Source organism: Dioszegia hungarica (assembly GCF_025882075.1).
Source record: "Dioszegia hungarica strain PDD-24b-2 chromosome Unknown MKK02contig_7, whole genome shotgun sequence".
NCBI lineage: Eukaryota > Fungi > Basidiomycota > Tremellomycetes > Tremellales > Bulleribasidiaceae > Dioszegia > Dioszegia hungarica.
Genome location: NW_026515769.1, coordinates 607,353 through 622,791, shown reverse-complemented (window position 1 = coordinate 622,791; position 15,439 = coordinate 607,353). Strand labels below are relative to the sequence as shown.

Sequence of the window (15,439 nt, the reverse complement as noted above, 5' to 3'; positions counted from 1 at the left end):
ACTGGAATCCCCGCCCAGCTGTGCAGTCCAAGCTCGGTTCCTCTGATCTGACCTCTTAGTTACCACTACATGCTTCCCTACCACCGTGCATGGCGCCCTTCGATCTCGATGCCTGCATCGACCGCTTGCGGGATAAGCAGCTACTCGGAGAAGCTCTCATTCGAGAGATATGCGAAAAAACAAAAGAGGTATTGATGCGAGAGAGCAACGTCGTCCACGTCTCTTCCCCCGTCACCGTTGTTGGCGACATCCACGGGCAATTCCACGACCTCATCGAGATCTTTCGGATAGGCGGCCCAGCTCCTACGACCAATTACCTATTCCTAGGTGGGTAGACACCTCAGCATCGGCTAATCTCAAAGGTGATTATGTCGACCGCGGTCTTCACTCGGTCGAGACTATATCGCTGCTCACCTGCCTCAAGCTGCGATACCCAGAGCGGATACAACTTATCCGAGGAAACCACGAGTCCAGGGCGGTCACACAGGTAGGTTCCTCCCCAAAGAATCCTGGGGAGCGCGTGATGATCAATTCAAAAGAGGACTCTTAGGTGTAAACCGATGGAGACGCGTCGAGGCATTAGCGGTATACTCTTTGAGGAACCCTGTGCTGAGATTGAGAGAACGGAAATCTGATGCTCCCCTCTCCTGATGCTCTTGAGATATCGCTGATCCCTCAGACGTATGGCTTCTACCTTGAATGTACTCGCAAATACGGCTCGCCAACCGTGTGGCAGTACTTTACCGACATGTTTGACTTTCTCACCCTCAGCGTCGTCATCGACGACGCCATCTTTTGCGTTCACGGCGGTCTGAGCCCATCTATCCACCACATCGACCAAATCAAGATAATAGATCGGTTTAGAGAGATCCCGCACGAAGGGCCTATGGCGGATCTGGTCTGGTCTGATCCAGATCCCGAGAAAGAGGACTTTGCCATCAGCCCTAGGTGAGGCTTGACGATGGTTGAGCTGATGGCAGGGGCGCGGGCTACACCTTTGGATCTTCGATTGTCCGCAAATTCCTACACCTGAACGGCATGAACCACATCCTCCGCGCGCACCAACTCTGCATGGAGGGGTACTCGGTGCTCTACGACGACAGACTGAGCACGGTGTGGAGTGCTCCTAATTACTGCTACAGGTAAGCGATACGATGAAGAGTGCTGATGTCAGATGCGGCAACATGGCGAGCGTATTGGAGGTGTCTCCAGGAGGTGGCCGATATTTTAACGTGTTTGATGCGGCCCCAGAAAACGAGCGTGACGGACCAAATCAGCAGCAACAGCAGACCAAGGTGAGCCATCAATATGCTAATGCTGATGTCAAGGCGATCGAGTACTTTTTGTAGATAGCAATTCACCATTCCATAGAAGCAAATAGTTGATCAATGTATCCAAAATCCCTGCCTCGCTCCACCCCAGGCGCCCCATTCATCACCGTGTCCATGGCTGGCATCTCCCACTGCTCGTTGATTTTCCAACGCTGACAAGAGTAAAGCCGCACCAATGAGTCGCCACCAATGATTGGGTTCATGCTAAAGTACAGGCCGAATGCGTCAAAGAACGAGTGCTCCAAGGCAAGGGTTCTCGGTTTGTCTGAATAAGCGTTGACTTTCCCGAACTTACATGCCAGGATGATCTCGGGTCCAAAGGTAGGAGTATCCGTTATGGATTCGGGGCGGGTCAAGTCTAGCAGAGTGAAGAGGAGGGCGGGGTACAGCTCGGGAAAGTAAATCTTGCGTCAGTGCAGTCCGAATCGCAACTCACGAGGTCGCACATGATGACGTGAGTGAAAGGGCGATGAGGGTCCAGATGATCTGATGAAGAGCCCCAGGCCAAGGGTTGCGGGGATATGTTGACCGGCAGAGCCGCTTTTCGTGCACTCTGCTCGCACAATGGCATCACATTGGGAAGATCGGTGAGGATGAGCGTGTCGCTAGGGGCAAGAGACTTTGCGAGATGTAACGATGCGACGGACTGGCCGGACCCGAGCTCGATGATCCGCTTGGGAGATGGTGTGAGTAGCGCAGAGCAAGGGGGATCAAAACTGGCTCCAGGAGTAAAGTATTGCATCAGGAGCTCAGTAGCCTCCCTAGGCGTCAGCGAGACTCGGACGTATGAACGTGCCAAATGCGTCCTGCGATCCCATATTGTTGGATAGCTTCATGCTGGAGCCATTGGTCCTCGCTATGTGTTGAGTCTAGAGCGAGAGGAGCGATGTCGAGATTGGGAGGAAAGTTGGGGTCCGCCATGAAGAGATGGGTAAATCAAAGAGGACGGATAGCATTCAAACATCACTTGCGAGGTTTTCGGTGATAAGCGGCGTGATCTGTTAAATCCGATAAGGTCAACCTGCGCCCCGATTGCCACAAGCTTAGATAGTAAGCCGCAAATGCCGATTTTGCTTCCGCTTTGGATCTTGTGCTGTCTGCCTTTTCTAGTCCGTGCACCATTTGCCCCGAGGCAAGCTGAGCGATAGCCTGACCGACCATCAAGTCGACTCCAACGGCCTCTTGATCATCCATCAACATCACATTCAACACAGTCAGTCGCACACCAGACACTGCATACCGACAATTATCTGACTTACAGATGGCGCGTTCAAAGGCTGCTGCACCCAACGTTGGGCGTCTCTCCCGTTCTCAGGTCGCTGAGAAGCGAGGTCTCTACAAGGGTGAGTTGAAGGAAGATGGAGACGATGGGGGAGCTATAGCTGATGTCCCAGGGAAGAAGACCTCGACCACCGCTCCCAAGGCGGAGGAGCCCACCACCACCGAGAAGCCAATTGGAGGAAAGGGGAACGGGGAGAAGCGATTGGTGTCTAACGCCAAGGCGTCAAAGTACTACCCCGCTGAGGACGTTCGTCGGCCCAAGGTCTCGCGCAAATCCCCCGGCAAGACTGCCCTCCGCTCCAGCATCACTCCCGGTACCGTCCTCATCCTCCTCGCCGGTCGCTTCAGCGGCAAGCGTGTCGTCTTCCTGAAGCAACTCGACTCGGGTCTTTTGCTCGTCACCGGTCCGTTCAAGCTCAACGGCGTTCCCCTCCGCCGAGTCAGCCAGGCCTACGTTATCGCTACCTCCACCAAGGTCGAGCTCAGCGGCCTCTCCATTCCCGAGTCGGTCAACGACGCCTACTTTGCCAAGGCCAAGTCGGCCAAGTCGTCGAAGGAGGGAGAGTTCTTTGGGGAGGGCAAGGAGAAGAAGGCGTTCCCAGAGGAGAAGAAGTCAGAGCAGAAGGTACGTCCAAGTCCAGACGGGGCGCTGATATCAGTCGGTGGATGCTCCCCTTCTTTCGGCCATCAAAAAGGTCGACCACCTGAGCAAGTACCTCAAGGCCACTTGGGGTCTTTCGAAGGGCGACCGGTTCCACGAGCTCAAGTTCTAGGCGCATAGAGGATGCATGTATTATGACTACGACTACAGCCATGCGGTCCAGCCTTGGTACATGAGCCCCTGGGGATCAGCTCGACTTGTCTTGAAGGGCTTACCAGATTGGCGGGCGAGGTGGCTTCCTGGATTAGGACTTCCACTTGATTGGGGACGGTCATGATCAAGCCCTGAGCGGAGATGCCCTTTAGCTTGTCCTTGATGGGCTGGAGGTTCTTATCGGCCGCTGCGCGGACTTCCTTTTCCGACTTGCTCCGCAGCTGACTTTAGCACTGCTCAATACTTGTACTCACGCCTTTTGTCCATTCGCCCAAGGGATCGTGCACAAACGCCTCGAGAACACTCATGAGGGACTCCCTGTTGGTACGGAGAACGTCCATGGTAATCTCTGCGGCTTTGCGATAGACACCTGATGTCAGCGCGAACAACACGATAGCTCACCTTCCGTCGCCGTAACACCCATTGCATCGACCAGATTTTGCGTCAGGCGGAACGGTACTCGCTCCGGGATCTCGAATGAACGTCCCTTGGGTCAGCGATATCCAGCCTCGACTCACCTTCTCAAAGAGGCAGTTCAGGTCCACATGGACAGTGTCTCCCGTCAACCCGTCAAAGAGGATATTCTCGCCGTGACGATCTCCCAATCTACGATCAGCACTGTACCGGCCGCCACTCACCCTAGAACGTGACCGATCATGGACATGACTGCTAGCGTTCGACAGTAGGCGGTCCGACTGCGCAGCCATGCTGAGGGTTCTGGCCAGGTCGTCAAGAACCAATCGCCAAACACGGTTGGCTTGAACCTGCCATCAGCTGAGACGGCTTGGAGACGTACATAGGGGTGATGATATTGCAGAACGCATCAATCTGCCTTTGGGTACCCTGCTTCCTGCTGGTCTCGACGGTATTGTGCAGCTCGGAAGTGTAAAGTTTCCTTCCGTGACGAGCGTAGCCCGCTTCTAGGATATTCTTGAAAGCGTTGGTGTTTGCCACCCATTCGAGCAAGCCACACTCTTCATTAAGAGGCATGACGGCGTAGGTCCGGATGTCTATATCAGCGGCGACATTCAGCTCACTCACAAAGCTGCCTTCTTCTAGACTCGGAAGCGGATTTAAGAAGCTTGTTGATCATCGAGTTGAAGTCCATCAGACGTGCGTCTTTGCGGAGGTCGTCGTGAGGCTTGCACAGGAAGGGGTACCGCTTGCCATCGGTCGTCGTAAAGACCAGTTTTTTGGGCTTGATCAGAGACTGCATGATGTCGATCCTATCCTCGATCCCTGGAGATCAGCTCGGCGTACCAACAACTCACCATTGATGGCCACTGGTGCAATGGGGAAGGGATTGTGCGTCTGCAAGTTCTCGGCGGAAGACGGAAGCGAACCCGTCAAGGCATCCTGTAGTGGTACCATCATCTGGGTCGGTATCGCCTGCTTCATGTACGGGTAATGCGCTTCAATCGACATTTCCTTGCGCTTCTCTTCGACCTTGTCGTTGCAAAGTCGCAAGAGGTGCCCGGCGAAACGTTCCGCGTCCTTGATCAGAGTGGTCAAACCGGGATTCTTCTGCTGCTCGTCAGCTGGCTCCCAAGCAGTACTTACCAGAGTGCGACTGGTGACCTGTCCGCAGAGCTTCTTGCGCTCTGGTCGGTTTGACTGCATGAGGTAGACCATTGGCCAGAGCGCCTGCAGAGGATAGACGACGAGTACGGCGCCCATGAGCCTGACGAGCGTCGTTCGGATGGTGTCAGTCTTGTGCCCGAGTCGAGACGCCATTTGAGGAAACGCTGTGAGGATCTCAAAGGTTGGGAGCTCCCTGTGGCATCGGTCCATCAAGTGGGTGATGCTATGCAAGCTCTTCTGTAGGTCTGCGGAAGGCGGCGACCTAACATCAGCCTGGTCAAGCCGTCACTTACTTTTTATCCTTTTCCCTTTCCCTGACCGTGTCCCCTAGGTCCATCCAGATAGTTAATGTCCTTGGCATTGTGCGGTAGATGTATTTGACACCATGCTTGAGGGCCTGGACGTAGTGTGAGCACGTTTGGAGGAAGAATGCCGCCCTGCTATCAGCTTGGTAGCGGATGCACTCACTGAGATGGGTCGATTGATGAGCAGCTGTCGTAATAGCGACCGAGATGGTAGTGCGGCGATTCGAGGCTGATATCAGCTTTGCTACCGCACAACTTACTCTTGAGCGAGCTGGATGGCCTGGGTGAACTTGGCTATGATGATGTTGCCTTCGAACCGGTCAGACTCGTGCATCCATCGAGCCTGAAGGAGAACAGCCTGATATCAGCAAAGCAGCGTCCTTACTTGCCTTGGCCATATTTCGATCCCTCGCAAATTGCTCGTCCGCGCTCATGTCCGGATTGACGACAGCCTGGAGCAATGGCGTGAGGGAGTTCTCCAGCTCCGTCAATGCCTTGAGTGCTCCCCCTCTGGTCCGGGACAGCTTTGCCTGCTGGACAAAGGCGAATGAGGCGTCCACCTCCCGCGCTTGAAGGACAGCACTGTACGCCGTCTGGTCATAGCCTGCCTTCCGCGCCATTTTGGAGCTCGAGACCCATGCTTTGCCAATGTCGGGCTGGAAAGCAGGCGACTTTAGGACTGCAAAAGCAGTCCGGCGTGCGCTGAGAATCGCCTCCCGGGTCCGGAAGGTTGGGGCCGTATAGTCGAATCGTAGATCCAGTGAGCGGTGTAATTCCCGATGGATCCTGGCGGTCCGCGAGCTGCGGTCTAGCTGCTTGCTAGCAGACTCGATTTCTTCTAGCTCCCGCAGGACGTGCAGCTGAAGGATCGGCTCGTAAACACGATTGTACTGCGTCGAGGTAATCTGCCGGCCGATCTCGAGGCGAGCTTGCTGGATACTATCACCCAGATCCCTGCGCTGCAAGCCGGCCATGACGCGAGCCATGGGATGTCCCTGGTCGGCAATAGACCGGACCGTGGACCAGTCGCCCATGATCCAGGCAGCTTCGGCTTCGAACGAGGACAGACTGGGCGCCCAGTGCGGATGTCGACTGAGGATGCCGCGGATGTGGGTACGTAGGGTATCTGGATCAGCTCCACCAAGCACCAACTCACCATAGTGTCCGAGATTGCGCAGGCAACGTAGCAGTCCCTGGTGCAGATTGAGATCCTCTGGAGACTGCTGGAGGCGCACCTCCCAGCAGCTCTGCGCGGATGTCCATCTACCCGTGCTCTCGTGCTCCCGAATCTGGTGTTCCAGCGAAGGGGAGATGACAAAGGTCGATACCCCCTCCATCCCGTCCGGCTCGTCCAAGCTTGCGTAAATCTCATGCAGGCGTTCATAGTACGTCTGCAGCTCGGCAGTCTGCCTCTTCTCCTTCCGAAGATCCGATATGCGTTGTTCGAAATTCCGCAAAGACCGAGCATAGGCTTTGCTCTGCAAGGCTGCATTCGCCAGCAGCTCGGTCTCCACGCTGGAGAGGACCGATTCGACCGTCTTGCAGTTCCGGTCGACCTTGTTGGACCGGGCAGAACGCAGCCACCTGCTGAGGTGGTCCATTAGATCAAAAATGACCTGGGCGCTGAGCATGCGCATGTCGTTTGCGCCCGAGTGGTTGACCTGGTCGTGAAGGACAGTGTTGATTTCAACCGCAATTTGCGATTGTGTTGCCTTGTCACCGCGCAAGAGGACATGGAGGACGAGATGCGGTAGGATGTGACGCGCGACCGTGACATCGTTGCACCGCAGGATGGGGATCATGACCTCGAAGACGGAGCGATTGTGTGGGGCCGGAAACTCCTTGACCTGCTTGAGCAAGTATAATGTCCACGTGAGGATCCAGTTGCGGTAGCTGGTGGTGTTCTTGTACACGGGATGATCGACGTCGTTCTGCGAATCGTTGACCAACGAAAAGCGAGATTCGAGCAAGGGAGTGAGGGTTTCGTGCTGGTCCTTGGGGAAGCGGGCCCACCGTGATCTGAGCCGACCCGACATGGACGTAGAGTTGGAAGCGGTGAAGCCGCAAAAGTTGAGCAAATGCTGTATAGCATATGCCAGACTGTTCTGGTGTTTTGTGTCGTTCGTCGCCCGAAAGGCATCGACGAGGAGGTCCTTGATGAGGTGGATGGCAAAGGAGACCGTCTCTTCCTCGTCGGCGTAGTTGGACAGGATGAGCATCGACTCGGGCTCCGGCGCCTTGATGAGCCGGTCCGGGTCGAGTGCGCCGACGATACCCAGGCACTCGAATCCCGCGGATTGGAGCTCGGCAGCCTCGCCGTGCACGACCGCCTGGATGAGGCCGTGCATCAGACGGGAGGCCAAGGGGTCAAACGTGTCTCCGCGGACCGGTACCCATGAAGAGGCGAGGAGGGTCCGCATTTCCGTCATGGCGGTCACCGCGACCGCCGGATTCTTGCTGCCGATCCGCTCGAGCATCCGATCGATCTGCTTGACCAGCGGCCAGTCTCGCCTCTGCCACAACTTGGAGGCAAAGGCGAGCTCCGGGATATGGCTCATGTCAACGACATCGTCGAGAAAGGGGAGGAGCTGCTGAGCGTTCTCGGTGATCTCGCTGACCATCTCGACAGCTTGGCGCCGATCGTCCTCCCCGAAGTCCGACCAGTTGGCAGTCAACGCAGCGGTTGTACGACCGATGAATGGCCCTGAATCAGCGTAGCGGAGCTCCCGGATGAAGACTTTCCAAGTCGCTAGAGTGTCGGAGCGGAGCTCGGCGATACTCAAAGTACCTTGTAGACTGGCAATAATCTAGTCAGCCACCGTTATGGATGCACTCACTTGTGGTGAAAAGGTAGACATAGAGTCACCGATCGTATTGATCAACCTCCCCATACTCCTTATTATCTTCCGCTTGTACTCGACCGTCTTTTTCCCCTGCAGATCGTGCAAGGCATCATTGAGCTGGGAGACGATACCCAGCATGTGGGGTTTGAGAAATTCGCTCAGATCCGCGCTATTTGCCGGGTCCTGTACGTGGTAGGCACGCTCTAGACCGATCTTGGCTGCTCTGCGGACGGCGGGATCGTTGTCTCCAAAGTCGATAAGGAGGATGACGGCGAAGGGGACGACAGAGGTGTTGACAATGGATTTTGGAGATAAATCGCTGTTGTCGTGGGCTTGGCTGCGGAGAACGTCCTCCAAAAAGTAAAGCGAGGAAGTGTAATCTTGGGGGATGAGGAAGATTTGCGCCAGAACACCCGCCATTTCGTGCACGAGCAAGACGCCGAGATTATCCTGGACGATTCCAGCAATCTCATCGAGGTTTTTGCGGCGCTTTTGGGCGACCATCGCTGGGAGGGTGTACCGCAGGGTGATAAAGAAGAAGCTGTTCCGGGGCATGCCGATGAATTGCATAGCCTCGCCGACCAGGAGCCGATTGTCGATAAGCTTGGATGCGAGAAAGACGCTGAGCCTTTCGAGGTGTGGTGAAATGAGCGTATAGGCTGATACTCGACGGAATTTGGTGATGGCCATCAACTGAAATCAGCAGTGGTCTTAGTGCGTGCTCACCTCTGCAAATGCCAATGACACGATAGGCCGATGGGGGACACCGAGTTGGCCAAAGAGTAGCTCGAGGAGATGTCCTAGGACATCCTGAGTCGCGTTTCTAGCGAGCGCCCCGGTGATCGCGATTGTCGTCGCCCGGATCGGCCACGAGTCGTCCAGAGCAACTCGAATCTCGTTGATTACGAGCCGCTGCTTGGTGAAGGGAAAGATGCGCACTGTCACTTGTCTATCATCAGCCGGGACTGTGATATGACTCACCCAGCAAGCAGACGAGTTGTGCGGTTGGCATTTCGGAGGAATGGCAGGACCTTGGCCCGTAATCGATTGAGTGAGGGGGCGCCGGCGAGCATGGCATCATCGCAATTGTCGAGGATGGCGACCAGCGTTTTGAGTTCGGGGACGTCGGCCGCGAGGTGAAGCCATATATCGAGGATCTCTGAGGGGAGTTGAGGGTGGAGGAGATGAGGTAGCTCGTGACGAAGGGTATCCAGGGCTTCTTTGCTCATGCTAGAATTAGCGTTGCACATAAGGGGGACTCACCCATCCAGGCTGGCTACTATACACGAGAAGGGCTCGGCGCCGTCCCGCCATGTGACACCAGAGAGATCATCAAAGCTGCTGCGCTTGCGTTTGCGGGAGTCGCGAGCGACACTCGGCTGTACGATCGCGAGGATAGGTTCGAGCTGAAGGGCTGGCTGCTTGGAGGCGGAGAGTATTTGAGATATAGCGGTTTTGGTCCGGTCGCTGCTGGGCCGAGCAGCAGCAGCTGCGAGGAGGCGGAAGAGGTCTCGCCGGACGTCATCGACGAAGGGCATGAGGGAGCTGAGAGCGATGTGGACCGCGATCACAGCAGTGTCCGGATTTGACTTGAGCTCGTTGAACCCGTAAAGGCAGCCGCCTGTTGTCAGCTTGGCCAACGTGGAAACGTACCTTCAGCAAAGAGACGGAGAGCCTTGATTGCCATGCTGGCCGCATGCCTGCCCTTGGAATATGCGCCGCCATCTTCTGGCGGAACCGTGCACATCGCCCGCAACATCGCATCCCCCGCTGCGACGAGCTCCTCCGCCAGATCGCTGTCCTGGCATTGAGCTGAGGCAAAGATGATACGAGGTAGTAGGAACTTGTACAGGGGTATGCCTTCGGATGTGTGGAGGAGGAGTTCGGGATGGGATAGGGAGTGTTGGTGCAGGACTCGCAGCGTATCGCGTGCGCGTCGGAGGGTGTCGTCTGCCAGTGGTTGGAGGTCTGCGAGTGGTTGAAGGAGGCAAGCTTGAATGAGGATGGCGACGAGCTGTCGTATTTTGCTTATATCTTGATGACTAGGTGCTAGACCTTGTGCGATGAGCTGATCTAGTAGCTCGAATGGGGTCTCTATGGACATGATGAATATGGATGGATGGTGGAGGAAGGAATGAGTTGAGCGCGCGCGCGTTGAAATCAGTCGGGAAATTACGTCACATCTGAATCATCTTGGTCGCCTGCAGCTGCATGCTGCAGAATAGCGAGGGCTGTTACTCTACTATACATACCACTCCAACCAAGATGTCCAAGAAAGCGTAAGCCCACTCTTTAGACAAAGCTGATTCCAGTCGTCTAGATCTGCTCGTCCGAGTCAGATACCTCAACCCCCTTCCCCCACCCCCCTTCCCGCCCAAACTCTTCGACATTCCCTCGGACATTGCTCGCCTCGGCGAGCCAAGCTACCTCTCGCAGCTATCATCAGGGACACCACTACCGATGCTCGTTGATTCAGAGATGGGAATGGCGCTGGACCTCAACGTCTTTGACGGTGTATGGGATGGAAACGACTCGGAACTCAACCCAGAGCCACAGGAAGTGCACGCGGAAGATATACCGCTGCTCGCGCCCGCCGCAGCGGCTACTGAGGCGACGGGGGAGGTCTCGTGGATGCGGACCTCGAGTTTGTTCATGCGCAAGACTCAGAATAAACGACACCACGAGAAGCTCAAGTGAGTAAGGGGAGGATCCGGCTGACGATAGGAACGAGGTGGCCGTGGATGCTTCAGACGCCGCGCAGCTGGACGCAATAGAGAGCACATTCGCAGATGTTGCGCATGGAGATACACGAGAACTGATCGAGGTGAGTCCGACAAGGACCTTCTGACGCGTAGAGCTTCGACATCATCCCCGACGACAACTGGGGCGAGGTGTCGTGCATCATGATGAAATTTCCCGACCGACCTTCAGGCGTGTCTGCAGCTATGGTATGTGCGGCCTATTACAAGCTGACTGTAGAATACTGCCCCTCGTCCGTCGTCTCCCAGACTCAAGAGAGCATTGCTTCTTCCCAGGGACAATGATGGCCAACAAGAGATCGAATACTTTTTGCCCAAGGAGGAGGATATTCCTAGACTGGACGATGTCTATAATAGGGCGGTAGACCCGGAGGTGGTTCAGCAAGTGGAGGGTATGGCCGAGGAGGACGCATCGGATCCTCGGATTGACGAGATCCTGCCGGTGAGTCTGCGTGCGAGCGGCACTGACGTCAGAGTACCCACTATGAGCGGGCGCGCACCTACGAGACGGTCTCTGCCGTCAAACCGCAAAAGGAGGTGTTGCTCACGTTCGACAACGGCAAGGCACAATACCAAGAGATCTTTATGCGCACGCTATTGCGCAAGGCGAGAAAGGTGAGTGCATCACTGACGGGGCTGATGATAGCGGGGCCACGAAGAAGCATTCGTCGACAAGATGCGAGTGGGATACAGTCAGAGCATCCAAAAGGCGAATCCTCAGATTGAAGATCCTACCTGGGTCGAGGACCAGCTCGCAGATCTGAACGGGGATATCGACGACTTGATGGGGGAGCCAGAGCCGTAATCATGCATCGCCTAGTAACTCTCTGAGCCGCTGTACTATGTCTAGATATGCTGCTGTCGCGGGGCTATCTGGGAACTCGTCTAAAAAGCTCAATCCCTGATCGCAAGTCATCCCTATCCTCGGATCTAATGGTACTCTCCCCAGCAGCTCTATTCCCAGCTCTTTCCCCATCGCCTCGGCTCCTCCTGTAGTCGGCGCAAATATCTGGCTCTCGCCTTTACAGCTCGGACAGACAAAGCCCGACATATTTTCCACCAGCCCCAATATTGGTATCCCCACCTTGCGGCAAAAGTCAATCTCCTTGCGAACATCTTGCAGCGCCACTTCTTGCGGGGTGGTCACCAGGATGGCGCCGTCGATCCCGGCGTCTTTGAGGTATTGGACGATGCTGAGATGCTCGTCGCTGGTACCGGGCGGCGTGTCGATGACCATGTAGTCGAGATCTCCCCATTCCACGTCTTTTAGGAATTGCTTGATGAGGCCGTTCTTTTTGGGCCCCCGCCATATGACCGCGTCCGAGCTGGAAGAGAGGAGGAAGCCGATGGACATGACGGCGAGATTGTCCTGAGCGTATGCCGGTGACCATCCCGAAGCAGAGGTATGTATGGAGGACGAGGAGAGGCCCATGAGGAGGGGGATCGACGGTCCGCAGATGTCCACGTCCATGATGCCGGTCTGATCAGCAAAGTCAAGGTTGGACTTACTTGACAGTCTTCATCTGCAGCTAACGCCCAAGATAGTCCAGCAGTGAATGTGCTCTTCCCTACGCCTCCTTTTCCTGATAAGACGAGAACTTTGCGCTTGACCGATCGCATTCTCGCCTGGATAAGGGGGAGGTCAGGGTCTGGGCCCTTCGGGCCCTCGGCGCAGACAGATTGGTTCGGACAGCCATCGCAGGCATCGGCCTTGCCGGCGTCCGTAGATTCGACGCCCTATTGTCAGATATTGAGAGAGTGGAGAAAACAGTGCGAGACAGGGGATAAGGAACAAGGCAGGGGAGTCGAGGGGAGGGGACAGGGGACAGAGGGGAGGGGGGCTAGGACTTTTGACAGCCTCGCTCGCGACAGACCATCCCGCAACGCGCACCACACTCTCCGCGTTTCCCATAAACTTCCCGCCTCCGTCCGCTATACCCTGCAATAACGGCTGAACAACAGAGCTGAGAAGTCTTCGCGACTCGAGCTTATTGTGTACGCTGAGGGAGATGACAGTGCAGAGGGAAGAGGGAAGAGGGAAGAGGGAAGAGGGAAGAGGGAAGAGGGAAGAGGGAAGAGGGAAGAGGGAAGAGGGAAGAGGGAAGAGGGAAGAGGGAAGAGGGAAGAGGGAAGAGGGAAGAGATAAGAGATAAGACGGGAGAGGGGATGGAAAGATGGGGAGAACAGGGGGAGAGAGGAGGGAGGAGAGGGTGGACGTTGGTGGAGGTGGAAAGAAGACAGGGAAACAGTTCAGACTCACGGGACAGTGCTCAGGTGCATTCTCCGGTACTGTAGAGGGGAGGATAGTGGATGAGGGGGCTGCGAGCGCCGACATGTTGAGGATGTCTATATTAGAGATGGATGCATCCTCAGCTTGATCATGATCTGTAATCCAACTTCTGCGACACGCGCAATTACGGCATCGGGGGATTTGCCACCCGGCCTCGTTCAATCTGCTCGTTAACTAGTATTCGGATGATTGAGACGAGATGCATGAAGCCAGTCGGGGACAGAGATCTCTACAGGTACAATCCAGCTGGGCCATCATCCTTCTTCCCGTCCATGACTCTCTCCCTCGCTGCAGTGAAGTCCGCAGATGTGACCCTCATCCTCCTCTCCCGGAGCGCTAGCATACCTGCCTCGGCTGTGCCGTCAGCTCGCGCCGGTTGAGGTTATGATATACTCACAAACGATTGCCTTTAAATCTGCGCCCGAGCAGTCATCCTTCATCGCCACGAGCTCTTCCAGGTCCACATCATCCGCTAGAGTCATCCGGCTGGTCAAGAGCTTGAGGATGTGGCGTTTTTCGACCGCGTTGGGTAAGAGGAACTCTGTAGATTAGTAGCTGATACCTCATCCGAGCACCGCTGGCTAGACTGACCGATCTTCCTATCGATTCGACCAGGGCGAATCAAGGCCGGGTCCAGGGTCTCAATCTGAAAGTCAGCTAGGGGATCCAGACGCGCGGAAGGCAAAATTGAGTCACTCTGTTGGTGGCCATTATCACTTTAACGTCGCCCCTGTTGTCAAATCCGTCGAGCTGGTTGAGCAATTCCAACATGGTTCGCTGGATCTCTCTCTCCCCGCCAGATGTAGAATCGTATCGCTTGGTCCCGATGGCGTCGATCTGACAGTCAGCTATCAGCTATATACACGCAGAGAATCCCTCGCACCTCGTCAATGAAAACAATACTCGGCGCGTTCTCCTCCGCCACCCTAAACAACTCCCGCACAAGCTTGGGTCCGTCACCGAGGTACTTTTGGATGAGTTCCGAGCCGACAATCCGCAGGAAGGTTGCTGAGGTTTGATTGGCGACGGCTTTGGCGAGCAGGGTCTTGCCGGTACCGGGCACCCCGTAGAGAATCACGCCCTTGGGCGGATTGACCCCCATTTCTTCATATAACTCGGGGTGAGTAAGAGGAAGCTCCACCGACTCCTTGATCTCCTGGATTTGCTTCTCCAACCCGCCGATATCCGCATAACTCTCCGTTGGCGCCTTGTCCACCTTCATCATCGATACCATGGGGTCCGCGTCATCGGCGAGAACACCAACGATGGCATGGGTCCGATGATGGAGGAGTACCGTGCAGCCGGGCTCGAGCAAGTCCTTGTCGACAAACGACATGATGCCGACATAGTATTCCGGGCCGTGTCCGGACGAGACGATAGCGTGGTCGTCGTCGATAATCTCCTCGAGAGATCCGACGTCCATGGGCGATCCGCGAAGGTCGTCAACCTTGGTCCGATCCGCCGCCTGTCTGTCCTCTCCGGCCTGAGCCGCCTGGTTTGCGACGAATTCCTCCTCCATCAAGAGGTAATCCTTGATCCTCTCCATCTTGAGCATTTTGAGTTTGCACCGGGTACTGGGAAAGACGGCGGGGAGACGATTCGAGGCATCAGGGCCCTTCCTCTTCTTCTTGCCGACGCGCGTAGGGACGGGAGGTTCCCACTTGGACTGCTGCTTCTGCATAGGTCAGAGGTGATACGACGCGAAGATGATGCGTCGAGATGAGTTCACCTTGTCCTTGCCTCCATCCTTGCCATCCTTGCCCGCTCCACCTCCGCCTGGAGCCGCACTGGAAGGGGTTTGACCCTGGAAGTCAGTCTCAACCTGCAATCGTGATACCTTCAATCGTGGTGACTCTTGCTCACCATATTGTCTCAAGGCTTTCAGTTATGTATGGCTTGTGCTGGATTGGCGCGGTGTGTTCGGAAAATGTGCGCTGTTCCACCTGCTATCAAGGTAGTAAGTACGATGAAAGAAGGAGAGAGAGAAGGCGTTCAACATAGTCAGTCGTCGCAAGCGTTAGGCGATCCTCCTCACATTCCTATAAGCGGACACAGGGATCAATCTCCGTAATCAGCTGATCCGTGCGTCCTTCTTTGCCACCCAGCTTTCAGCTCAGCTCTTGCAACTCAACTCGTGTCAACTGCCTATCTACCTCGACACTATTCAGAGTATACTGCGACAGTCACCCTCCGGGACAGGCAGTCTCATCAAGCAAGCGCATATCAAACACAAGA

At 55.6% G+C, this 15,439-nt stretch overlaps 7 protein-coding genes across 7 annotated transcripts; 3 read left to right on the top strand and 4 right to left on the bottom strand.

Annotated features, from left to right (window-relative positions):
- Positions 1–89: 89 nt before the first annotated feature.
- On the top strand, positions 90–1,349 carry MKK02DRAFT_36413 (Metallo-dependent phosphatase-like protein; the record flags this gene model as incomplete). Its single annotated transcript, XM_053089422.1, has 6 exons — positions 90–327; positions 363–487; positions 680–948; positions 981–1,142; positions 1,175–1,295; positions 1,329–1,349. The coding sequence occupies 6 exons, from the start codon at positions 90–92 to the stop codon at positions 1,347–1,349; spliced, it is 936 nt and encodes a 311-aa protein (XP_052947208.1).
- Positions 1,350–1,357: 8 nt separating this feature from the next.
- MKK02DRAFT_24337 (putative methyltransferase-domain-containing protein) lies at positions 1,358–2,252 on the bottom strand (the record flags this gene model as incomplete). Its single annotated transcript, XM_053086880.1, has 4 exons — positions 1,358–1,596; positions 1,627–1,735; positions 1,768–2,088; positions 2,124–2,252. 4 exons carry the CDS (start codon positions 2,250–2,252, stop codon positions 1,358–1,360), a joined length of 798 nt encoding a protein of 265 aa, XP_052947207.1.
- Positions 2,253–2,592: 340 nt separating this feature from the next.
- On the top strand, positions 2,593–3,385 carry MKK02DRAFT_24405 (structural constituent of ribosome; the record flags this gene model as incomplete). Its single annotated transcript, XM_053086895.1, has 3 exons — positions 2,593–2,674; positions 2,726–3,237; positions 3,272–3,385. 3 exons carry the CDS (start codon positions 2,593–2,595, stop codon positions 3,383–3,385), a joined length of 708 nt encoding a protein of 235 aa, XP_052947206.1.
- A 32-nt stretch (positions 3,386–3,417) lies between these two features.
- On the bottom strand, positions 3,418–10,259 carry MKK02DRAFT_36411 (uncharacterized protein; the record flags this gene model as incomplete). The annotated part of the gene is made up of 17 exons (XM_053089421.1): positions 3,418–3,453; positions 3,489–3,647; positions 3,681–3,796; positions 3,829–3,913; positions 3,945–4,032; positions 4,065–4,183; positions 4,291–4,436; positions 4,468–4,665; positions 4,698–4,953; positions 4,987–5,269; positions 5,301–5,444; positions 5,573–5,670; positions 5,702–6,438; positions 6,469–8,119; positions 8,150–8,848; positions 8,882–9,093; positions 9,809–10,259. 17 exons carry the CDS (start codon positions 10,257–10,259, stop codon positions 3,418–3,420), a joined length of 5,478 nt encoding a protein of 1,825 aa, XP_052947205.1.
- Positions 10,260–10,420: 161 nt separating this feature from the next.
- Positions 10,421–11,719, top strand: MKK02DRAFT_43350 (RNA polymerase II-associated; the record flags this gene model as incomplete). The annotated part of the gene is made up of 7 exons (XM_053092381.1): positions 10,421–10,434; positions 10,468–10,848; positions 10,880–10,979; positions 11,011–11,103; positions 11,135–11,356; positions 11,389–11,529; positions 11,561–11,719. The coding sequence occupies 7 exons, from the start codon at positions 10,421–10,423 to the stop codon at positions 11,717–11,719; spliced, it is 1,110 nt and encodes a 369-aa protein (XP_052947204.1).
- Positions 11,720–13,249, bottom strand: MKK02DRAFT_24040 (putative cytosolic Fe-S cluster assembly factor NBP35; the record flags this gene model as incomplete). Its single annotated transcript, XM_053086833.1, has 3 exons — positions 11,720–12,394; positions 12,424–12,651; positions 13,175–13,249. 3 exons carry the CDS (start codon positions 13,247–13,249, stop codon positions 11,720–11,722), a joined length of 978 nt encoding a protein of 325 aa, XP_052947203.1.
- A 184-nt stretch (positions 13,250–13,433) lies between these two features.
- On the bottom strand, positions 13,434–15,203 carry MKK02DRAFT_43348 (putative 26S proteasome regulatory subunit 4; the record flags this gene model as incomplete). Its single annotated transcript, XM_053092380.1, has 8 exons — positions 13,434–13,558; positions 13,602–13,745; positions 13,796–13,850; positions 13,901–14,041; positions 14,088–14,879; positions 14,934–15,008; positions 15,068–15,075; positions 15,170–15,203. The coding sequence occupies 8 exons, from the start codon at positions 15,201–15,203 to the stop codon at positions 13,434–13,436; spliced, it is 1,374 nt and encodes a 457-aa protein (XP_052947202.1).
- Positions 15,204–15,439: the final 236 nt, after the last annotated feature.